The sequence below is a fragment of the Delphinapterus leucas genome, chromosome 16 (genome assembly GCF_059928025.1).
Source record: "Delphinapterus leucas isolate spDelLeu-1000000601 "Yukka" chromosome 16, BTC_Dleu_Yukka2, whole genome shotgun sequence".
In the NCBI taxonomy this organism is placed as follows: Eukaryota; Metazoa; Chordata; class Mammalia; order Artiodactyla; family Monodontidae; genus Delphinapterus; species Delphinapterus leucas.
The window spans coordinates 55624977-55650176 of record NC_143144.1 but is presented as its reverse complement, the minus strand read 5'-3'; the positions used below and the strand labels follow the sequence as shown (position 1 = coordinate 55650176).

Below are 25200 nucleotides of genomic sequence, written 5' to 3'. Positions count from 1 at the left end.
AAGTCCTGTAAGTACAGATGACCCTTAAACAACATGGGTTTGAACTGAGCTTGTCCACTTATACACAGATTTATTCAATAATTACAGTATCTATATTTTCATTTTACAGATCTTTAAATTAACTAAGTGTGGGGAAAAGTTGGTGTTCGATCAGAGATCACAATGTGTGGAATCAAAAGAACTAGGGTTTGAGTCCTGAGTCTACCCAAACTGTCTCAGCTTCCTGCCCTTGGATGAGTAATTTATTAATTTCTTTATTTTTGAGGCAGAGAGAGCAGTACGCAGATTTTTCACTGCATGGAGTTGGTGCCCCACTGCTGCATTGTTCAAGGGTTGACTGTATTTTTAGGAAGTATTATTTCCACTTTGTATCTACCTACAGCCATATTTCCTATATATGGAATGGTTAATGCAAGTGGTTGAGAAATTAGGTTTTTGTACAAAATTCTTATTTAAACTTTTTCAAGCCAAATTTTTAACATAACTATTTCTGTCTAAATATTTCTTCTCATTAGGTTAATGGACTGCTAATTTTCATAATGTCTTTGGAATACACATAAATTAGTTTAATTATAAGTATAACATATATTCATTTCTGAAATTTAGAAAATAGAAAAGAGTATAACAAAGAAAATAAAAATAATCCTATGTCCTACTGTCCAGAGATAGTTATTAACTATGATATATTTTCTAGTCTTTTTATCTACATACACATATATGTACGTACTTATTCATTCATTGATAAATTCATTCATTCATTATCTATTTTTATAAAATTAGGATCATATGAAATTTTGCATTCTGCTTTTTTTAACTTTACATTTTATTTTGAGCACTTCTCCATATCATTAAATATTCCTTGAAAACATAATTTTAATGGATATTTAATATTTCATCATAGTTTTGCCTTTACTAGATTACTAATATCTTTAAAAGGTGAATTAACACCACAAAAATAAGTATATAAGTTATAATTGATATTACAAGAATTCTAACCATAATCATAAATAAACTGTTGTTGGTTACCTTCCTGTATATGGTCTTCAGTGCTGGATTTAAAGGTTCCTTACTTATGTTTAGTCTGAAATTCCATGACTGTCTAACAGGTGAAGGTAATGACATTATTTCTCCACTTTCTTCAAACCAACATTTCCCCTATCAAAAATATTTAAGAATATAGTAAGTAAATATTATACTAAAAACAAATGTCACACACCATAAGTGAGTGGCTTCCCTTGTTAGCTAGTGAACTTGCCTCTTCTAGTTTAAGCAGGCGATTTTCCATTTTGTTGCAGGTCTTTTTATATATTTCTGGCTTTTTGTGAACATAGAATCCTTCTTCTTCTAAAATGCGTGGCATCGTATCTTCTGGCAGTTTAAGTTGGTTGATCACTTAATAACAAAACCTAGATATTACTTTAAAGTCCAAAATATTAAACTGGTATTGACCAAACAAGAAGCAAAAGGGAACTATCATATACTCTACCACTAAAGCCTAGCAGAAAGTCTATACACACACACACACACACACACACACACACACACAATGAATGAGCTTTTTAAACCAATTCCCTTTAACTCAGAGAAAGCATGAAGAAGAAATATAGAAAAATTTCTATAATTTTAAATCAGTACTTTTTATCTATCCAGCATACAAAGAAGCTATTATCCTACAATATGATTCATTAATGACTTGAATATTTTCTTGTAAAAACTTTACCTGGAGAATTGCTTGGAACAAAAATATTTGCCTGTTGTTTTTTCACTTGTTCTTGATCATCTTCATAATCGGCAGCCTTTACTTCAAGGAAATCTAGGAAAATGACTTCTTCCATAAAATCTTCATCTCGGCCCTCAGCAAAGTTTTGTAAATTATCACCAAGTGAAAAGTGTTTGTGGTAGCTATCATTTACTGGTCTCTGTTGAATACCAAAAAGAAAACCAAGTATACGTGTTTGTCCTCAATGATTAACAGGCAGATAAATGAAAGGTACTAGAATCTTGCTGTGAAGTCTTTCTGATCTATGCCACCCAGTTCAAGTTCAAGCTGAAACTGTGTGACAATTAAATTTCATTGAACACAGAGGAACTCACTTAAGGCTTAATATTATAAAATATGATTTTTCTATAGCCCTTCATTGAAATTCTCAATGAAAGACTACTGAAAAAGAACTACAATTCAAGTCTCTCCTCTCCTATGGAAAATGTTCTGAAATATTGGACTATGATATTTCAACTGTTGAGAATTCACAGTGCAGGGCAAAGTCTAGAGACATCAAGCCATGTGGTCTTCAGCCCCATTTTTTTCCACCATTCAGAAAGAAGTACTACCTAAGGTGACGTAGAGTAGTCATGCTGTTTTCTGGATGATATTTAAGAAAAAAAAGAAAGAAAAGTAAAGATACAAATAGAAGTCTGTGGCAGTGTGACTGATTATGATACATTTCTGAAATATGATATATAAAAGTTACAAACAATCTGAATGTAGGTATTGAAACAGATATATTACTAAATATAAAAATGTATACTTTTATATTATATCAGAAATTTTATATGAGTCTCTTCACAAAAAATATTACCAATTTATTTTGGATGACTTTAGTTGTCTAACTTAAAATCTACATATGTTGAAAGAGAGAAGGAGACAGAGTATGTGAGTCATGCAAATAAAAACACCTTAATTTTCAAAAACATACATTTAGGGGTAAATAACTAAATTAAAAGAATTAATAATAGAATTCCATTGAATAGATAACCGTAGATGGCCTTGATCAACTCTGACAAAATTAAGTGAGTAACATGGTTAAGCATCACTTAGGTTTATATCAAGTCATCACATCATCATACCTTCCCTATATCCCTGTCATGAAATCAAGAAAGTATTTTATATCGAGAAATCTTTGTGGCAACATTTTCAGAAGTCAAACAAGATATGACACTGACACCTAGGAGCAAGATTTGGGGGATCTTCACATAGGGGATCTCTTTGAATATTCCAATCATAGACAAAGAGGGGCTCTTTGCTCCTGCTGGAGGTCCCATTACCAAGCTACTTTCACCACACCCCTGGTGCGGGTCAGGGCTTTCAACCTGCCTTCAGAGCTGAGGTCTGCCCTGATGGCTGAGTCATGTCAGGCTCTCATCTTGGATCCCAGCCTTTTATTTATGACCATGTAGGTCTCTTTCATGAATCCTACCCCACTACAGCTACCTATATTTTTAGCCTGAGACAAGCTATGAGCTCAACCAATATAATCACCTTCCTGGTCTTCACTATGCAGCTCACAGCAGACCAGTGTCTGTGCTGTTAGCTGTTGTGTGACAGGAAGCATGAGGTCAGAAGGCAACCACCTAATTTTCCATGCATAAGTCTAAATGAATGCACCTGAGTATGGTGTGGTAAAAAGAGAGACAGAGAGAGAGAGAGACAGAGAGAGAGAGAGAGAGAGAGAGAGAGGGAGAGAGGGAGAGAGGGAGAGAGAGAGATTCTCCCCTTTCTCCTAGTAGGAAGGAGCCACAGTCACACTCAGCCTCCCACAAAACAGTAGCTTTCTCCTCCCTGTGATGAGGACAGTAGATTCCCATTGTCCCCAAATTTACCAGGTGCAGGGCAGATGGCTTTTCCAAACAACTTCTCTAAACAACCCACATCCAAGCCTGGACTTCCTTGTGCCCAAACAGTCTACTTGCCCCACTGACCTAATTTCTCTCATGTCTTCCCTGTGAGAAGGAAAAGAAGGAAAAGCAGCCATAACCACAGCGCTTCGTCCTGGTGCACTCTGCTGGGTGGACCTTCTCGTTTCCCCTGAAAAGTCCATTCCTTAACCCATATCATGGGATTCTGGGATATCAAGTGACTTGGCAGAGCATGTGCATGTTTGATACTCATTTATTCAATATTCACTCAAATATGGAGTGCCTGATATGTTCAAGGAAGAAAATAAACAAAGAGACAGAAATACATGCGAGGTGGTGATAAATGACATAAAGAAAAATGATGCAAGGTAAGTGGCTAGAGAATACTGGGATGGGGGTTGGGGGTTGGGGGTTGGGGGGTTGGAGGTAGTATTACATAAGGTTTTCAGGCACAGTAATTTTAATTATGTGTCATTTGAACAGAGACCCAAAGGTAGTGAGGGAGAGAGCATGAGGATAAGAGAAGAGCTTTCTAGACAGTTAAAAGGTACAAAGTCCCTGAGGCAGGAACAGGAAGGAGGCCAGTATGGCCGGAGTTGGGTGGAAGAAGGGGAAACTAGTGAGAAAGGAAGTCAGAGAGGTACTAAGGGGGCCGTGGAAGCCCCTATAAGGACTTCAGCTTTTTTTTGAGATAGGAAACCATTAGAAGGTGTTAAAAAAAAAAGTTCTGTCTTAGATTTTAACAGAATCACTCTGACTACTGTGTGGTATACCAAATAGACTGTTGGGGCAATAGTAAAAATAAAGGGAGACTATGGCAATGCTCTGGATGAGAGGTTACGGCCGCATAGGCTAGGCTGTGCCAGGTAGGTGATGAAAAGCGGGCTGGGTTCTGGAAGTGGGTTGGATACTTTGAAGGTAGAACCAACAGGATTTGTGACAAACTGGATATGAGGCATGTGAGTAAAAGAGGATCCAAGGATGACACCAAGGTTTGGCTGAGCAATTGGAAAAATGGAATTGCTATACTGTGATTCTATTTATATAAAAGTCTGTGTGTGCATATATGGGTATAAGCATAGAGAACAGTATGAAAAAATGGTAATAGTGGTTTATCTCAGAGCAGTGGGATGTCACATGATTTTTATTTTCTTCCTCATGGTTTTCTGCATTAAGTTTTTATAATATATATAATAAATTTGTTATATTTTTTAAAGATAAAGCTCTTTTCTGTGGAACAAACAACAACAAAAGGAACGTAAAGACTGGAGCAGGATACAGGATACAAAGAAAGGGGAATGGAAGAGACTGAGAAATAAGTAGAAAGGCAAAGCGGGGTCCAAGAGAAATTCAAAAGGAGGACCTGAAGGATTTGGAAATGACTGGGAGGTGTCAGAAGATACTGGGTAGAACTCTGGAAATACAGGAGGGGGCTCAAGGAAACTGTAGAGAGATCTGAAGGTAGAGAGGAATGGAGAAAGTTGAGAGGAATAGGAGCAGAAGGGAGACCAATGAGACTGACAAATCAGGAGATGGGAAAGACTAGTGAGACTGATTAGGACTGGAGGAAAGGACGGCCCTAGAATAACAGTGGGGCTGAAGAGTTTGGGAAGAGCTGACAGAAATTAGAAGGGTCTGGGATTGTACAAGGAGGGATGAAGAATGGGGAATCAATGAAGAGTAATAGAGATTACAGAGAACAACATGGGCACTTGGAGAAATGAACAGGAAGAACAAAAGAAAACACAGGCTTTGGAGCTGATAGCCTGTACTTCCCGGCTCTATCAGTTCTTACCCCTGTGTGCCTATTTCCTCACCTATAAAACAGAGATGATAATAATGCCTACCTCACAGGGTTATTATGAGGATTGAATGAGATAATCCACATTAAAAATTTAGAATATCACTGGGCATCCAGTAAGCACTCAATAAATGTTAGGAATTATTATTATGAACAGCTTCTCAATTCAAAGAGAAGGCAGCTCAATAATAAAAATTTCACCTCCCATCAAGTATTTCATTCTATGCCTTTAATAAAGAGTTATTTTTCCTGAGAATGAGGATGTAGGAGGAAGGGAAACAAATCCAACCTGCTCTGCAGACTGGCCTAAAGTTGAGTCTTCACCACTCAGAATAAAACACGAAAGACCTTCATCCAGTGAGACTTCAGTCTGCAGGTTAAACAATGGAAAACCAGTATTGCAGTGTTGAAGTGAGAGCTTCTTCTGCTTTTAAGGGAAAGAAGTAGTTTTCTGTAATATGGTAATAGTAACTGTATCTTATTCAAGAACAAAAAGCAGTACGAGAGATAGTATCAAGTTAATATTTAACTTTGAGTCTGTTTGGCTCATGAATTATTTTTGTATTTTGTTTTGTTTTTAAGGTCCGGTAACTGTGATTTTAAAAAAAAACAAAAAAACAATAAAATTGCAGCATTATTTCCAATAGCCAAGGTATGGAAACAACTTAAGTGTCCATCAACCAATGAATGGACAAAGATACACACACACACACACACACACACACACACACACAATGGAGTACTATTCAGCCATAAAAAGAATGAAATCTTGCCATTTGTGACAAAATGGATGGCCCTTGAGAGCATTATGCTAAGTGAAATAAGTCAGACAGAGAAAGACAAATACCATATGCTCTCACTTATCGGTGAAATTTTAAAAAAGCAAAACAAAAAATCAAGCTGACAGATACAGAGAACAGACTGGTGGTGAACAGAGGCAGGGGGTGCAGGGGGCAGTAGGCAAAATGGGTGAAGGGGGTCAAAAGGTACAAACTTCCAGTTATAAAATAAGTAAGTCTTGGGGATATAATGTACAGCACAGTGACTAGTTAATAATGCTATATTGCATACTTGAAAGTTGTCAAGAGAGTAAAACTTAAAAGTCCTCATCACAAGAAAAAAAAACCTTTTTTTTTGCAACTATGTATGGTGACAAATGTTAACTAGACTTATTGTGGTGATCGTTTCCCAATATATGCAAATATTGAATCCTTATGTTGCACACTTGAAAGTAATATAACATGTCAATTATATGAAAGTAATATAATGTGTCAATTATATCTCAAGTAGAAAATTTTTTTAATTAAAAAATTAAAATATAGGGTCCAAATCTTCTCCATCTTCCCAATCTATCTCTTCACTCTAGTCAGAGTATTGAGAGCATTACCTTACAGTTAGATCAAAAGGTGGACTCAGGGCAAACTCTTTTTTCTCTCCCTGTTTTTGGGTGTTCTCAGGTATGAATGCACTCACATACAAGTACCACCTCACCCCACCAATGATCTTTTGTGAACTTAGAAATAATAAAAAGTATTAAAAGTGGCATATTCTTAGTGATGAACTTGCTTGTAAATAGGCTCTCATTTTTCAATACTGTAAAGTCTGAATCTTTCAAATATAAATCGCCTATCACTTCTTTGTCACACACTTTTAAATGGACTGTTTTTAGAGAGGTTTGAGAGAGGAATCGGAAGGAAGGAAGGGAGGGAGGGAGGGAGGGAGGGAGGAAGGAAGGAAGGAAGGAAGGGAGAGAGAGAGAGAGAGGGAGGGAGGGAGGGAGGGAAAGAAAGAAGGAAGGAGGAAATCTGCTAGTTCCTAGGAACTGAAGAATCCAAAAATATGTAAAATACAAAAGCTTATCCTACATCCTGTTTGTATCTACAATATCACTGTCCCATTAACTTTAAAAGTTATGTACCTTTCAACAATACTGATATATAAACTGTCCATATATACTTTTACTTCCCTCTGTCTCTGCTCATTGAAAAATCATTTGCTAAAATCCTCAACTTCCTGAGCAGACATCCCTTCCTAGTAGTTTGTAATGGAAACTCTTAGAAGCCAATTTCTCTTCCTTTTTACCTCTTTTCTTGATATTCAGTGGACTTATCTTGTCAAACTTCCAATTTTTTACTATTCATAGTTAAATTAAATCCAAGTTAGGCTCAATTTTATTCATTTGTTGAATGAACAACATGTATACAATCATCTTTTTTTAGTCTGCTTTTACTATTAAATTTAATTAATTTTTACTAAGCACCCAAGAGGGACCCTGTGGAGAAGACAAAGATGAGTTTTTTAAAAACCCGAGATACACTCCTTACATTTTAAAATTTGAGAGTATTTTTTAAATACTCTCATTGCTTATGGAAGAAATGACTAGTTGTTCATTGCTGTCTTTTCTCCCATTTCTAATAATAGAACTTACTTTTAGCTGGATATCGAGACATTTTTTCCCACATTCCTTTAGTGGAAATAATGTGTGCAATTTTCAGGTCTTGTCCTGTAAGAGATCAATCTGCAATCCTATGGCTCTCTTCCTCCTCCCTCCCCTTTGGTTAGCAAATGAAGACACAGCAGCTTTGCCATTGGACTCAGAGATGGAAACTAAGTGTTGAAGATGGCAGAACTCTCCTAGTAGCCTGGACTACTTATCTATTACACTAGAGAGAAATAAAACTTCTATCTTAATTAAGACATTTTACTTTGAATCTTTTTGTTAAAGCTGCTTAGCCTTTACTCTAATTAATGCAGTTCACCCAAGATGTGAGTGATTTTGTCATTTGAAGTTCCAAATATGTGATTACACATTGTATTTCAGAACAAAATCTGTAATTCGGGGATCACCTATAATATTTTATTATAATTTTTTAAGATAAGAAATAATGTCAAGTAGAAATAGAGAGTGATTAAATATTGGCATGAGAGATCTTTTTGGAGTGACAAAATGGTCTAAAATTGGATTATAATGTTGATTATATATTGTGTAAATTTACTAAAAATCACTGAATCATACGCTTAAAATGGATGAATTTTCGCTATGTAAAGTACACCTCAATAAATCTGTTCTAAAAAGTTTTTTAAAAAAATTATTCACCTTAGACCACTGACATATCTTATCATCAATGAGCAGCTGAGTTGAAGATTTTTTGCCTTGATTAATCTGAAACACAATGTAAATAAATAGTATGGAAAACTTAATGTTCACAGATACAGACATAATCGTGTTTATAAGTCTTTTGCCCAAAATGGATAAAAACAAAGACTTCTCAAAGTTTTTCTTTTAAAAAGTATACATGTTTTCTCCTGAGATGTCAAATTTAGTTACCATAACCAAATCACTTAACTTTTCTTGGCTTCAAGTTTGGAAATAGAAAGCATGGAAAATAACTTGAAGCTTTTTGGATTTAAGGAGCTATATTAAAATAGAATTTTAGCTCTTTTTTGATAAAGAAAAGTTTATCATGATATATGTTGATTTAAACAGTAAATTTGAAAATAGGAAAGAAAAAGTAATATTACCTTGGCATTTTTTAGCTTTTCTCTTACTTTGCCTCTCAGAGTTTCTATTATGTTTTGATTTTCTTCCACATTTAAATCTATCAAGAAGCCAACATAATATGGAGTTCATGATACTTTCTTATAATATAATTAAACAGCAACAGCATCAAAAGTACTTATTAAATAGCTAAATAGCATACATTTCTTTGGATCATGACAATTATGAAGACTGGATCATTGCCCCATGAGAGCTTAGAACCTAGAAAATAAAGCTTAGAAACTTCCCCCTCTTCCATCTGGAATAAATACTCATGCATGGTCAGGACTGAATTTTGTAGTGAGGCTAAAAAAAAAAAAAAGGGTTCAGGTAAGCAAACCTTCATCTTTTTCCTTTTAGGAAAAAAATCAATGAAAACAGTAATATTCTATATAAAGTGCTCTACAGTCCACAGAATATACAAATATCAAAACCAGCTTACTTCAACTTGATTAAACTGAAGAGAAAGGAATCTGAAAAAAAGAGAGGTAAGTCTCCAAGCATCCATTCTAACTACTTATGTCAGTTTTGTAAATTCAGTATAATACTGCCAGCTCTTAGAGGAAATGAAACAGTCTTGCTGGGTATAAAGAAGGCTCCAGCTGCTATGTGTACTCCAAGCCTCATGTTATTTTCTTCTCATCCACCAGATGATCTACTGTATGGATTGAGAAAGACAGGGGTTATGCAGTCCTAGGTACAATGGAAAATGGAGGACCTACTGGTCATTTTGCCTTGTATTTTTCTTTTTCGTCTCCCTGCCTTTGAGTAGTTAAAGGTTAAATAGAAAATGGTGGAAATAAAGGGTAAGCATAAAGCTAAATCAGTATAGGTCATGAGAATCTTCATTCTTAATTGCAGTATTCCATGATAAAATTTAAAAATTATTAGTTGGTTTGTTTATACTCTATTCCCAGAACTTAGAATGACAGATGGCACATAGTAGGTGCTTAATAAATATTTGCTGGATAAATGAAGCAGGAGTCAACCATTATTTATATACTTTTCTCCCTGAGACCTGGAAACTTCCTGAAACAGGTTCTATATCTCTGTATCTTTATGGTGTAACATAGTCTGAAGAACAAGAAGATTCTCCATGTTTGCAGAGAGAGAAAGAGAAAACAAAACTTAGTTTTATTACATGCACTGACTTTACCATTATTTCCTTATACCCACTTGTATTATATAGGAAGTTTAGTTTCTGTTTGAACTTATCCCTTAAGAAACTGTGTTCCCAAATGAAACCCTGGGATAGGATTAGTCATTTATATCTTTTAAAAATTAAGTCCAACAGTATTAGAGCTGTGGTATACTTATTGAGAACCTTTCTGGAGATGATTGTCTACATTTTCTTCTACTGCAATGTTATCTGTGTCTTCTGACATCTGCAAAAAAAGGGGGGAAGGGTTACCTTGTATCTTTTTGTTTTGGCATTTAACATCTTTTCATAGGTTTATCAGCCCTTTGAAAGTCATCTCCTTTAAAATGACAATTCATATCCTTTGCCTGTTTTCTTAAATTTCATCCTTTTATCAATGGGTATGAGCTCTTTATATATGACAGATTTTTTAATTAAAAAATTGCTCTCTGTAATATCAAAAAGAACCTTTTAATGATAAAATCCAGTAGATAGTTGTTGGTGTTCATATACTGCCTACTTCATATACCTTTTAGGAGGGTCAAATGAGATCAAACATATGAAAATACTTTGAAACTCAACACTATATCAATGTTAGCTATTACTTGAGTACTCTGTAGCATCTGATAACTTTCTAAAAGCTTTCTATATCCTTTTCCTCTACCCTTATACCTCTCTGGCCACTTATTCCTTGTATCCTTTCTTGGTCACACTTCTCCTCATAGCCTAAATGTGGGCACATTCCAAGGATTTGGAGAGTGCATGGATTCCCATGGCTTCCCAAATCTGTCTCCAACCTTGACTGCTCTCCTGAATACCATATTTCTAGTTGCCTACTGGTATTTCTAATTGAATGTACTACCATTATCAAAAATTCAATATTTTAAAATGAACATTTATTTCTTTTACCACTTTTTAAACCTCAATATTCTAAAATTAAACCATACTAGCAACATTAAATGTTTTTTTAGAACAATATGGATAAGTTTTTCATTTTAAGTTGAAAAAATAGAATAGCAAAAGACTCCTTAAATAACAACTGTACATGCTAACCAAACTAATGTGCAGTTGGAATGGGAAGAGCAAGCAGACACACATCAGATTTCCAATCACAGTAAAAACATGGATTCGTGTCAAAAGCCAAAGCAGGGTATACTGACATGATCACAGTAAGAGCTTAGTCTATAGACCTTCTGAAAGAACTCCAAATCCACCAGTGGCTCCTGTACCACACTTAAGAACTACTGAGTAAGTTCAGTATGAACTAAGATGTTCTGTTCTTACTAAACCTTCAGTATTTTCCTCAACAAAAGTAAAAATACCTAACTTCACTCCTGACCAAGGAGACAGTAACCCTTGAAGGTGTGACAGGACATCAACCCCAGCAAGTGATTGATAGATGTCTCCTTCAATTCCCAATAATCTCACCCAGCATTCTGGATATACTTTTCATAACTTCCCATCCCCATCTAGAAGGCAGGAATAAAACATGAATCTTAATTGGAGTTACTCTAGGTGACACGTAGATACCAGTCCTAAAAATGTTTCACTCATTCATTGATTTAAAAAAGAAAAACTTTTTCTTTTTTTTTAGCAAAGCAGGAAATGGATTGTTAGCTGGTTGAGAGAACAGAGAAATAAATATTTAAATAAGGGAATAAATAGATAAATATATAAACAACTCACCTGTAATACTTTATTACATAATTGACAGACCAAAGAGTATAACTAATCTGTAAACTCTCTTATTATTTTTTAACATATGAACTATACGATTTGTATATAGAACCAAATATATCACATTTTTTCAAGATTCTCTTACATTTACAATTGAGCTATTTAGTATAATCAAAATCCTTATAAACTCCATTAATACCTTACTTTTCTAAAAATATCTTCTTTTCTCTTTGAAATCTTTTTCATGATGGTTCTTTCATTTCCACCTTCTAAATAAATAAGAAATATTTTTAAGAATTATATATCATATTACTGAGAGAAAATTATTTTGATGCTTGAGATAAACATGCTATTTAAATTTTTTAATTTAACTAAAAACTAAACAAAGAAACACACTATTGCCTTTAGTATTTAGTTGTTGATCACCTTTAGTATTTAATAGAAATTCTAGTTAGTCCAATAAGACATGTAAAAGAGTTAGAGGTAAAACTATTGGAAAGGAGACAACAAACTGATTCTTTTGTAGAGGGTAGGTTTTATACATAGAAACTCCAAGACATTCAATCAAAAAACTTTAGAAAAAATGAGAAAGTTGATAAGTGGCAGAATACAAGAGAATGTATGGCAAAGTTAACAGCTTTCCTATATGCTAGAAATATAATAGAAAAAAAAATCACTTTCATAACAGCAATACAAAACTTTTTCAAAATACATAGGAATAACTTCAATGAAAATATTTGGGATCCTCCCCCCCCAAAAAAGTATAAAACTTTACAGTGAGAAAAAAATCTGATTAAACAAAGAGATACTCCCTGGAAGCAGGAAAACTAGTTAAGAAGCCATTATAATAGTCCTGATGAGAGATTCTGGAGACCTGAATCCAAAAATGGAAGATGGAGATTCAGTTAAGGGGTAGAATTCACAGAATTTGGTGAGCAACTTGATGTGTAGGACAAAGTGAGGAAGAAATCAAGGACTCTAAGGTTTGGGCTTGAGTAACTGAGAGGTAGTATCATTCTGTGTATTGTCGAATATAATTGGGGAAGGAGTTAAACAGTTCAGTTTTCAGAGGCTGCTTATGGGACATTAAGGTGAGAGGTCCAAAAAGTGATTAACAATACTGAACTGACTTGGAGCAGAAGAGAACCAGTTCTAAGTTAGCTAACTCCTTTGTTTACTCAGTAAAAAAAAGCATTTAAGAGATTGATTCCATGACTCTTGAAAAGAATCAACACCTTTAAGATTTTTCCCACCAACATACCAAGAATGGACACAACAGGAATAGAATGTTGGGAAAAGAGAAGTTTGAATTTACTTTCCACTCTGCAAGAACTTCTAAAATGAAAAATGAACTTCAAATCAGTACCTGGCTTACTGATGCCTACACCTGCAAATTTTATCTGCTAAAGCTAGGGAAAACATTAGCAGTGACACATCCTATAGATAGTTAAATTATAATAAATTATTAAATAAAAATCTTATTATAGAAGAAATTATTAATCACGTTTTTTGCAGACCTGTAGATGTTTCTAAACTAGTTTATTTATCGTCTCATAAATACTATAAGATAAATAAATGATTATAGGCAAAATAGTAGATAAAATTGAAGATCTGGATGAAAATTGCATTTGCCCTATCGAAAAATCACATGCGGAAGCAAGGAAAAATTATGACTCAGACTTCCACCTTCTTACAGAAATTCAACTTTCTGTATTAAAAAACTGGCTCCAACAGTTAAATCCAATATTCTCTTCAAGAATATTGCTAATTTACAGTTCTTGTAGTTACAGCTTTTTCTAAAAGACAAGGAAATTGAAGATTAGCTATTTTTGTATCAGATTAACTGGAGGTCCACAGTCAAAGCCTGAGAATTAAAGTGAGGTAATTCATTCAACCTTTTCTGGTCCATACCAAACAGAAGGCAATTTTTATAAGTGTTTTATAAGTATAAATGTTTGCCTCTTGCTTAGCATGTAGAAATCTCTGGGTTCTGCAAATACATCCAGCAATGCCTTTATCACTATGGTGATTCCTGAAATAAAATTTCCTAAAGCCTATTCTATGTTGTGTGTAAATTTAACATTCAACCACCTGCCACTTGGTTTCAGGAGTGTTAGCAGAACAAAATTACAGGAAAATCTCTAGTGTATGAAATGATCACAAAATGCATATTCTGGTATCTAATAATATTTCTTTGGTTAAGTATAAACTAACTAGAAATTTGTTTTTCCTTCAGTTTTTCCCCAGCTCTTGTTGAAAATAACTTCAAATGTATTAATCCACTTTTCTTCCTTAGCAGAACAGAATTCAGTCCAAAACCCAGTTTCATCTTTATCTTTGTTCATTTATTGTCACATAGTATCATGAATCTTTTCTGAACTCCCTTATAGCAATGTTTGACAAATCATGTTCTCCCAGATTTCTTTGATTTGAATGGGGGTGCTATGCCAAAAAATTAGTCTCATTCAAAGTTATGATAAAGTTAAAGCAATGGATAGCAGTTTTTCAAATTAAAATTTATTAAATACATGTCACCAGCTACCCTTTACTGGTACTGGGATATGGAAAAGGTGGAACTTAACCAAAATATTCCACAATTAAGTGTAACACAGCATTATTTCACATTGTTTCATGAAAACTATCAAGATTCCCAGGTGTTCCATTACCTAAGTTTGAAATTTAATATCTTTTAGTTAACTGTGGTCTTATTTTCTAAACTGAAAACCGAGGAACCAACAGTCTGACAAAGAATTTTCTGATCTGTGAATTTGTACACATCTTTGAAAGGCATCAAAACTAAATCATCCACTGCTCTCAGGACTAAGTCGGAAATCATCACAACCTGCTTCTGTAGGTCAAGAAAGACTGGATCCACTTCCCTTGAAACTTCTGGTATATAAAAATTGAGGGCTTCCCTAATGGTGCAGTGGTTAAGAATCAGCCTGCCAATGCAGGGGACACGGGACTCTATCCCTGGTCCGGGAAGATCCCACATGCCGAAGAACAACTAAGCCCGTGCACCACGACTACTGAGCCTGCGCTCTAGAGCCCGTGAGCCACAACTACTAAGCCCACATCCCACAATGACTGAAGCCTGCACGCCTAGAGCCCGTGCTCCGCAACAAGAGAAGCCACCACAATGGGAAGACCACGCACTGCAACGAAGAGTAGTCCCCACTCGCAGCAACCAGAGAAAAGCCCGCATGCAGCAACGAAGACCCAATGCAGCCAAAAATAAAATAAATTTAAAAAAAATTGAATAAGTGACAAAACAAATTATAAAAACTGTAGTATATTTTGAAACATTATATCCAACACACAATGCAATGTAATTTTGCTACCCACAAGTTCATCATAGGATTGATAAAAATGTATTAATTCATAGAGCAACAAGGGCCATGAGGTCCAGAAACTGGACACAAGTAAGTCCTGTGGTGTTATCTTTTATTTAAACCTGAAGATGTATCTTGGGTGCCTGTACTTATATAGTATCCACTGGAGAGAAACTCAAAACAAAGGCCCTTTCTGTAAGTGAGGGCAAAAGACGCTTGTGTCCACTTCCCCACCTAAGCCTTGCTCACCACTCTCTCATAAACCTTCAACTATACCCAGACCAAACTCTTCTTTATACTCCCCGCAATTCCATCATTTGATTTTTCCAGCTTCTCCCGTAATCTAGAGCATTCCACATTTCAAAGCCGGATTCAAGCCCCACATCTTCCAGGAAATTTTTTTCTGACTCCGGTCCTTCTGGGACCTCCACTAGCAATAATAATACGTAGTTTTTGTTCATTACAGTCTACCTTACAAGGCCACTTGCTGCTTACCCTACAGTGGGCTGGGGCATGAACTCATCTTCTTCTACCCTCCACCAATCTTAGCAAGGTATTCAGCACACAGTAGGGACTCGATAAATAATACGGACCCGGATTCGAAGTAAATCAACCACTGCTCTCGAAAGCTATATAATGGAGTTGTTCTCAACCCGATTAATTCCCAAGGGGATGACTAATGGGTGGGCCAGGTCCCGGGGACTACAAGTCCCAGTGGCCCATGCGGGTCTGGCCCTGGTGGCCGGGGAACCCACAGAGCCGGTCTCCAACCAGACAAAATACTGGAGCGTCTGACAGGGAAGGGTGGAGGCTTTCTGGGGCAGTAAGACATTCACCTGGATGGACTGCACTTTTGCTACGTCTGGGCAGCGAAGGCAGGACGCACCGTTCACCGCATACTCTGAGAGGTCACCAACCGCCCCGCAGCGTTCCCGACGTCCGCTCCACAAGCTAGCCTGGCGCTTGCTCCTCCTAGCTGAACTTCGAGGCGGTTCGGGAGCATGCGCGGTGCGGCCCCTCAGCCGGTCGGGCCCGGCGCGCGCGAGGAGCCGGTGCCTTCTGGAATCTTCCGTGCGCAACGTCTGCTCACCCGGCTGCGTGGGCTTGGGGCTCGGCCCGGTCTCCGCCTAGAGCGCCCGGCGGGAGCCACGGGCTTTTATCACCCGCCGCCTGCGTCTGTGCTCCAGTGGCCGCAACTGCCCCGGCGGCTGTTCTGGAAGAGATCTGAGAGCCGGGTGGCCTGGGTCGTGAGAACCCCGCACCTCTCGCGTTGCGGTGAAGAAGAACCGTTATTGCCAACGGGTGAGTATCGGCCGCGCGCTCCCTGGCCGGCGCGGGCCCGCGGTGACCACCGGGGTCGCCTCTGAGCGGGTGTTCCCGGGGGAGGATGCTCCCGAGCCCGCCGTGGAAGTGCGGTCGCCCGCACCGTCCAGATGCGCCCCGGAGCCTGTGACCTGCGTGCGGGTCGCCGAGGAGCGCGAAGACCCGGGTCTTCGCCGGCGGGACCTGCCTCTGCCTTGCCCCGAGGAGAGAGGTTCTTAGAGTTCAGGTGCTTTGGGTGTGGCATCTGAAAGAGCGCCCCGAATATGCGAGGGGTTCTTTTTCTTTCCAGAGCTTGCTATTAGTGTAACCAATTTAATTATTTTGCACTCTTAAAATAGGGCATGCTGGGCATGCGCACTTGTGACATGTCATCTTCGCTTAATGAAAGAAACAACTTACATTGATTTATTTTCTTTTCCCAGTGACTCACCCCGTGTTAAAATAACGAGTTAAATAAAATGTTCCGTGGTTGGAAACTTGTCCTGGGAAACTCTGACGGGGGCGAAGTGAGGAAACTTGCTAGTATGGAAAGCAGCACAGCAGTGTTACGTACGCTTATATTCATTCAAACGTTCAGATGTTTAATGGCCGCTTTCTGTGTGAGGCGTTGTGCTTAGCGCTTTAATCCTAGAGAAATTTAGAAAGTGTTTAAAACTTCTAACAAACCTTGTACATTTGGGGAAGGGGAGATGTGGAAGTAGAGAAACTGCTGCAAAACTAATATTCCAGGTTATATTGGTACATTATGGCATAAGTACAAGTAGAACTGAAGTTCCACTCACCTTATAATCTGAAATAATGCATACGGATAAATATGTCCAAACCTTGAAATCATTTGGCCAAACTGTCATACTGAATAAAATCCTTGCAGGGTCTCCCATCTTTCTAGGGCTCTTCTGGTATAGGAATTTAAGAACAATGAGAGTCGAGAAAGAGAAAATGTCTAGAAATATTGGGTTGGCCAGAAAGTTCCTTTGGTTTTAAAGTAAAAATAAAAGATACATATTTCATTTTCACCAAGAACTTTATTGAACAATGTATTCACCGTTTTGTTCCACTACCTTCTGCCATTTTTCAGGCAACTTTATAATTCCGTCTTCCCAAAACTTTTTATCTTTGTGAGCAAAGAACTGTTCCAGGTGCCTTTTACAGTCTCACAGGGATTTGAAATTTTTACCATTAAGAGAATTTTGTAAAGACCTAAATAAATGGAAATCCGAAGGTGCATACGGCGGATGAATCAGAACTTCCCAGCCAAGCTGTAACAGTTTTTGCCTGGTCATCAAAGACACATGCGGTCTTGCGTTATCCTAATGGAAGATTATGCGTTTTCTGTTGACTAATTCCAGACGCTTTTCGTCGAGTGCTGCTTTCAGTTGGTCTAATTGGGAGCAGTACTTGCTGGAATTAATCGTTTGGTTTTCCGGAAGGAGCTCATAATAGAGGACTCCCTTCCAGTCCCACCACATACGCAACATCACCTTCTTTGGATGAAGACAGGCCTTTGGTATGGTTGGTGGTGATTCATTTTGCTTGCCCACGATCTCTTCCATTCCGCATTATTATACAGTATCCACTTTTCATTGCCCATCACAATTTGTTTTAAAAACGGAACGTTTTCGTTATGTTTAAGTAGAGAATCGCATGTGGAAATATGGTCAGGAAGGTTTTTTTGGCTTAACTCACGTGGAACCCAAACATCAAAGCAATTAACATAACCAAGCTGGTGCAAATGATTTTCAGTGCTTGATTTGGATATTTTGGGTTATGTCGGCTATCTCACACGTGGTATAATGTTGATTGTTCTCAATGTCTCGATTTGATCGCTACCATCTTCAACTAGTCTACCCAACCATGGAGCATCGTCCAGCGAGAAATCTCCCACACGAAACTTCGCAAACCACTTTTGACATGTTTGATCAGTCACAGCACCTTCTCCATACACTGCACAAATCTTTTTTTGCATTTCAGTTGCGTTTTTACCTTTCTTGAAATAATAAAGCATAATATGCCAAAAATGTTGCTTTTCGGCAACATTTTGCATTTCGGCAAAATGGCTACACAAAAATTCACCAATTTTGATGAGTTTTTTTGTTTGTTTGTTTTGTTTTGTTTTGCGGTACGCGGGCCTCTCACTGTTGTGGCCTCTCCCATTGCGGGGCACAGGCTGCGGACGCGCAGGCTCAGCAGCCATGGCTCACAGGCCCAGCCGCTCCGCGGCATGTGGGATCTTCCCGGACCGGGGCACGAACCTGTGTCCCCTGCATCGGCAGGCAGACTCTCAACCACTGCGCCTCCAGGGAAGCCCGATGAGTTTTTTTTTAATGCACAGTGATATGACTGTTGTCACAATACAATCTAACAAAATTGTTTCAAATGAAGTTAAAAACAACTAAGTGCTACCAGAGCCATCTTATGGAAAAAACCAAATGAACCTTTCGGCCAACCCAATATATCTCTTAAATAGCAACATTATACAGTATGTGTGCATATGCAAGTGATATGTACTCTGTGGTGTTCCTTAAGTACACCTAACTCCTGGAATTATTATTATACAGTGGACATGTTTTTTAAAATACATATAGCATGTATTCACTGAGATGTATTATTATTTTTTTCTTTCTGGATGAACTTTTTTTTTAACATCTTTATTGGAGTATAATTGCTTTACAATGGTGTGTTAGTTTCTGCTTTATAACAAAGTGAATCAGTTATACATATAAATATGTTCCCATGTCTCTTCCCTTTTGCGTCTCCCTCCCTCCCACCCTCCCTATCCCACCCCTCTAGGTGATCACAAAGCACCGAGCTGATCTCCCTGTGTTATGCGGCTGCTTCCCACTAGCTATCTATTTTACATTTGGTAGTGTATATATGTCCATGCCACTCTCTCACTTTGTCACAGCTTACCCTTCCCCCTCCCCATATCCTCAAGTCCATTCTCTAGTAGGTCTGTGTCTTTATTCCCATCTTACCCCTAGGTTCTTCATGACATTTTTTTTTCTTAGATTCCATATATATGTGTTAGCATACGGTATTTGTCTTTCTCTTTCTGACTTACTTCACTCTGTATGACAGACTCTAGGTCCATCCACGTCACTACAAATAACTCAATTTCGTTTCTTTTTATGGCTGAGTAATATATTCCATTGTATATATGTGCCACATCTTCTTTATCCATTCATCCGATGATGGACACTTAGGTTGCTTCCATCTCCTGGCTATTGTAAATAGAGCTGCAATGAACATTTTGTTACATGACTCTTTTTGAATTATGGTTTTCTCAGGGTATATGCCCAGTAGTGGGATTGGTGGGTCGTATGGTAGTTCTATTTGTAGTTTTTTAAGGAACCTCCGTACTGTTCTCCATAGGTGCTGTACCAGTTCACATTCCCAGCAGCAGTGCAAGAGTGTTCCCTTTTCTCCACACCCTCTCCAGCATTTATTGTTTCTAGATTTTTTGATGAAAGCCATTCTGACCAGTGTGAGATGATATCTCATTGTAGTTTTGATTTGCATTTCTCTAATGATTAATGATGTTGAGCATTCTTTCATGTGTTTGTTGGCAAACTGTATATCTTCTTTGGAGAAATGTCTATTTAGGTCTTCTGCCATTTTTTGATTGGGTTGTTTGTTCTTTTGATACTGAGCTGCATGAGCTGCTTGTAAGTTTTAAAGATTAATCCTTTGTCAGTTGCTTCATTTGCAAATATTTTCTCCCATTCTGAGTGTTGTCTTTTTGTCTTGTTTATGGTTTCCTTTGCTGTGCAAAAGCTTTTAAGTTTCATTACGTCCCATTTGTTTATTTTTGTTTTTATTTCCATTTCTCTAGGAGGTGGATCAAAAAGGATCTTGCTGTGATTTATGTCATAGAGTGTTCTGCCTATGTTTTCTTCTAAGAGTCTTATAGTGTCTGGCCTTATATTTAGGTCTTTAATCCGTTTTGAGCTTATTTTTGTATATGGTGTTAGGGAGTGTTCTAATCTCATACTTTTACATGTACCTGTCCAGTTTTCCCAGCACCACTTATTGAAGAGGCTGTTCTTTCTCCACTGTACATTCCTGCCTCCTTTATCAAAGATAAGGTGACCATATGTGCGTGGGTTTATCTCTGGGCTTTCTATCCTGTTCCATTGATCTATATTTCTGTTTTTGTGCCAGTACCATACTGTCTTGATTACTGTAGCTTTGTAGTATAGTATGAAGTCAGGGAGCCTGATTCCTCCAGCTCCGTTTTTCGTTCTCAAGATTGCTTTGGCTATTTGGGGTCTTTTGTGTTTCCATACAAATTGTGAAATTTTTTTTCTACTTCTGCGAAAAATGCCAGTGGTAGTTTGATAGGGATTGCATTGAATCTGTAGATTGCTTTGGGTAGTATAGTCATTTTCACAATGTTGATTCTTCCAATCCAAGAACATGGTTTATCTCTCCATCTATTTGTCTCTTCTTTAATTTCTTTCATCAGTGTCTTATAATTTTCTGCATACAGGTCTTTTGTATCCTTAGGGAGGTTTATTCCTGGATATTTTATTCTTTTTGTTGCAGTGGTAAATGGGAGTGTTTTCTTAATTTCACTTTCAGATTTTTCATCATTAGTGTATAACAATGCCAGAGATTTCTGTGCATCAATTGTGTATCCTGCTACTTTACCAAATTCATTGATTAGCTCTAGTAGTTTTCAGGTAGCATCTTTAGGATTCTCTATGTATAGTGTCATGTCATCGGCAAACAGTGACAGCTTTACTTCTTCTTTTCCAATTTGGATTTCTTTTATTTCCTTTTCTTCTCTGATTCCTGTGGCTAAAACTTCCAAAATTATGTTGAATAAGAGTGGTGAGAGTGGGCCACCTTGTCTTGTTCCTGATCTTAGTGGAAATGCTTTCAGTTTTTCACCATTGAGGACGATGTTGGCTGTGGGTGTGTCATATATGGCCTTTATTATATTGAGGAAAGTTCCCTCTATACCTACTTTCTGCAGGGTTTTTATCACAAATGGGTGTTGATTTTGTCGAAAGCTTTCTCTGCATCTATGAGATGATCATATGGTTTTTCTCCTTCAGTTTGTTAATATGGTGTACCACATTGATTGATTTGCGTATATTGAAGAATCCTTGCATTCCTGGAATAAACCCCACTTGATCATGGTCTATGATCCTTTTAATGTGCTGTTGGATTCTGTCTGCTAGTATTTTGTTGAAGATTTTTGCATCTATGTTCATCAGTGATATTGGCCTGTAGTTTTCTTTCTTTGTGACATCTTTGTTTGATTTTGGTATCAGGGTGATGGTGGCCTCGTATAATGAGTTTGGGAGTGTTCCTCCCTCTGCTATATTTTGGAAGAGTTTGAGAAGGATAGGTGTTACCTCTTCTCTAAATGTTTGATAGAATTCGCCTGTGAATCCATCTGGTCCTGGGCTTTTGTTTGCTGGATATTTTTTTTTTTTTGGTGCTGTACACGGGCCTCTCACTGCCATGGGCTTTTCCGCTGCGGAGCGCAGGCTCCGGACGCACAGGCTCAGCGGCCATGGCTCACGGGCCCAGCCGCTTCGCGGCACGCGAGATCCTCTCGGACCGGGGCACAAACCCGCATCCCCTGCATCGGCAGGCAGACTACCAACCACTGCGCCACCAGGAAAGCTCTGTTGGAAGATTTTTAATCACAGTTTCAATTTCAGTGCTTGTGATTGATCTGTTCATATTTTCTGTTTCTTCCTTATTCAATCTTGGCAGGTTGTGCATTTCTAAGAATTTGTCCATTTCTTCCAGGTTGTCCATTTTATTGGCATAGAGTTGCTTGTAGTAAGCTCTCATGATCTTTTGTATTTCTGCAGTGTCAGTTGTTACTTCTCCTTTTTCATTTCTAATTCTATTGATTTGAGTCTTCTCCCTTTTTTTCTTGATGATTCTGGCTAATGGTTCATCAATTTTGTTTATCTTCTCAAAGAACCAGCTTTTAGTTTTATTGATCTTTGCTATCGTTTCCTTCAATTCTTTTTTATTTATTTCTGTTCTGATCTTTATGATTTCTTTCTTTCTGCTAACTTTGGGGGTTTTTTGTTCTTCTTTCTCTAATTGCTTTAGGTTCAAGGTTAGGTTGTTTATTCGAGATGTTTCTTGTTTCTTAAGGTAGGATTGTATTGCTATAAACTCCCCTCTTAGAATTGCTTTTGCTGCATCCCATAGGTTTTGGGTCATCGTGTTTTCATTGTCATTTGTTTCTAGGTATTTTTTGATTTCCTCTTTGATTTCTTCAGTGATCACTTCGTTATTAAGTAGTGTATTGTTTAGCCTCCATGTGTTTGTATTTTTTACAGATCTTTTCCTGTAATTGATATGTAGTCTCATAGCGTTGTGGTCGGAAAAGATACTTGATACAATTTCAATTTTCTTAAATTTACCAAGGCTTGATTTGTGACCCAAGATATGATCTATCCTGGAGAATGTTCCATGAGCACTTGAGAAAAATGTGTAGTCTGTTGTTTTTGGAGGGAATGTTATATAAATATCAATTAAGTTCATCTTGTTTAATGTATCATTTAAAGCTTCTGTTTCCTTATTTATTTTCATTTTGGATGATCTGTCCATTGGTGAAAGTGGGGTGTTAAAGTCCCCTACTATGATTGTGTTACTGTCGATTTCCCCTGTTAGTATTTGCCTCATGTATTGAGGTGCTCCTATGTTGGGTGCATAAATATTTACAACTGTTATATCTTCTTCTTGGATCGATCCCTTGATCATTATGTAGTGTGCTTCTTTGTCTCTTGTAATAGTCTTTATTTTAAAGTCTATTTTGTCTGATATGAGAATTGCTACTCCAGCTTTCTTTTGACTTCCATTTGCATGGAATATCTTTTTCCATCCCCTCACTTTCAGTCTGTATGTGTCCCTAGGTCTGAAGTGGGTCTCTTGTAGACAGCATATATATGTGTCTTGTTTTTGTATCCATTCAGCCAGTCTGTATCTTTTTTTTTTTTGCGGTACATGGGCCTCCCACCAATGCGGCCTCTCCCGTGGCGGAGCACAGGCTCCGGATGCGCAGGCCCAGCGGTCATGGCTCATGGGCATATCCGCTCCACGGCATGTGGGATCCTCCCGGACCGGGGCACGAACCCACGTCCCCTGTACCAGCAGGCGGACCCCTAACCACTGCGCCACCAGGGAAGCCCCAGTCTGTGTCTTTTGGTGGGAGCATTTAATCCATTTACATTTAAGGTAATTACTGATATGTATGTTCCTATTCCCATTTTCTTAATTGTTTTGGGTTTGTTATTGTAGGTCTTTTCCTTCTCTTGTGTTTCTTGCCTAGAGAAGTTTCTTTAGCATTTGTTGTAAAGCTGGTTTGGTGGTGCTGAATTTTGTTACCTTTTCCTTGTCTGTAAAGGTTTTAATTTCTCCATCAAATCTGAATGAGATCCTTGCTGGGTAGAGTATTCTTGGTTGTAGGTTTTTCTCCTTCATCACTTTAAATATGTCCTGCCACCTTCTTCTGGCTTGCGGAGTTTCTGCTGAAAGATCAGCTGTTAACCTTATGGGGATTCCCTTGTCTGTTATTTGTTGTTTTTCCCTTGCTGCTTTTAATATTTTTTCTTTGTATTTAATTTTTGATAGTTTGATTAATATGTGTCTTGGCATGTTTCTCCTTGGATTCATCCTGTATGGGACTCTCTGTTCTTCCTGGACTTGATTAACTATTTCCTTTCCCATATTAGGGAAGTTTTCAACTATAATCTCTTCAAATATTTTCTCAGTCCCTTTCTTTTTCTCTTCTTCTTCTGGGACCCCTATAATTCGAATGTTGGTGCGTTGAATGTTGTCCCAGAAGTGTCTGAGACTGTCCTCAGTTCTTTTCATTCTTTTTTCTTTATTCTGCTCTGTGGTAGTTATTCCCACTATTTTATCTTCCAGGTCACTTATCCGTTCTTCTGCCTCAGTTATTCTGCTATTGATCCCTTATAGAGTATTTTTAATTTCATTTATTATGTTGTTCATCATTGCTTGTTTCCTCTTTAGTTCTTCTAGACCCTTGTTAAATGTTTCTTGCATTTTCTCTATTTCCAAGATTTTGGATCATCTTTACTATCATTATTCTGAATTCTTTTTCAGGTAGACTGCCTATTTCCTCTTCATTTGTTAGGTCTGGTGGGTTTTTATCTTGCTCCTTCATCTGCTGTGTGTTTTTCTGTCTTCTCATTTTGCTTTTCTTACTGTGTTTGGGGTCTCCTTTTTGCAGGCTGCAGGTTCATAGTTCCCGTTGTTTTTGGTGTCTGCCCCCAGTGGCTAAGGTTGGTTCAGTGGGTTGTGTAGGCTTCCTGGTGGAGGGGACTAGTGCCTGTGTTATGGTGGATGAGGCTGGATCTTGTCTTTCTGGTGGGCAGGTCCATGTCTGGTGGTGTGTTTTGGGGTGTCTGTGGCCTTATGATTTTAGGCAGCCTCTCTGCTAATGGGTGGGGTTGTGTTCCTGTCTTGCTAGTTGTTTGGCGTAGGGTGTCCAGCACTGTAGCTTGCTGGTCGTTGAGTGAAGCTGGGTCTTGGTATTGAGATGGAGATCTCTGGGAGATTTTTGCCGTTTGATATTACGTGGAGCTGGGAGGTCTCTTGTGGACCAGTGTCCTGAAGTTGGCTCTCCCACCTCAGAGGCACAGCACTCACTCCTGGCTGTAGCACCAAGAGCCTTTCATCCACACGGCTTAAAAATCACAACTTCCTGAAGAAGGCCATCAGAAAAGCAGGGTAGCGTTGTCAATAATCTTCACTG

The 25200-nt window shown here is 37.9% G+C and overlaps 1 protein-coding gene across 1 annotated transcript in view; it reads right to left on the bottom strand.

Annotated features, from left to right (window-relative positions):
- The window catches only part of CC2D2B (coiled-coil and C2 domain containing 2B), a 110535-nt gene extending 85443 nt beyond the window's left edge, over nucleotides 1-25092 (bottom strand). Inside the window, exons 1-9 of the mRNA XM_089897289.1 lie at nucleotides 15959-25092; nucleotides 11995-12059; nucleotides 10300-10360; nucleotides 8960-9036; nucleotides 8535-8600; nucleotides 5727-5807; nucleotides 1721-1919; nucleotides 1256-1392; nucleotides 1027-1155 (exon numbers count right to left, since the gene is read on the bottom strand). Coding sequence (XP_089753415.1) covers nucleotides 1027-1155; nucleotides 1256-1392; nucleotides 1721-1919; nucleotides 5727-5807; nucleotides 8535-8600; nucleotides 8960-9036; nucleotides 10300-10360; nucleotides 11995-12036 — 792 coding nt within the window. The 5' untranslated portion in view covers nucleotides 12037-12059; nucleotides 15959-25092. The remainder of the gene's footprint in view (nucleotides 1-1026; nucleotides 1156-1255; nucleotides 1393-1720; nucleotides 1920-5726; nucleotides 5808-8534; nucleotides 8601-8959; nucleotides 9037-10299; nucleotides 10361-11994; nucleotides 12060-15958) is intronic.
- Between the last annotated feature and the right edge of the window lie 108 nt (nucleotides 25093-25200).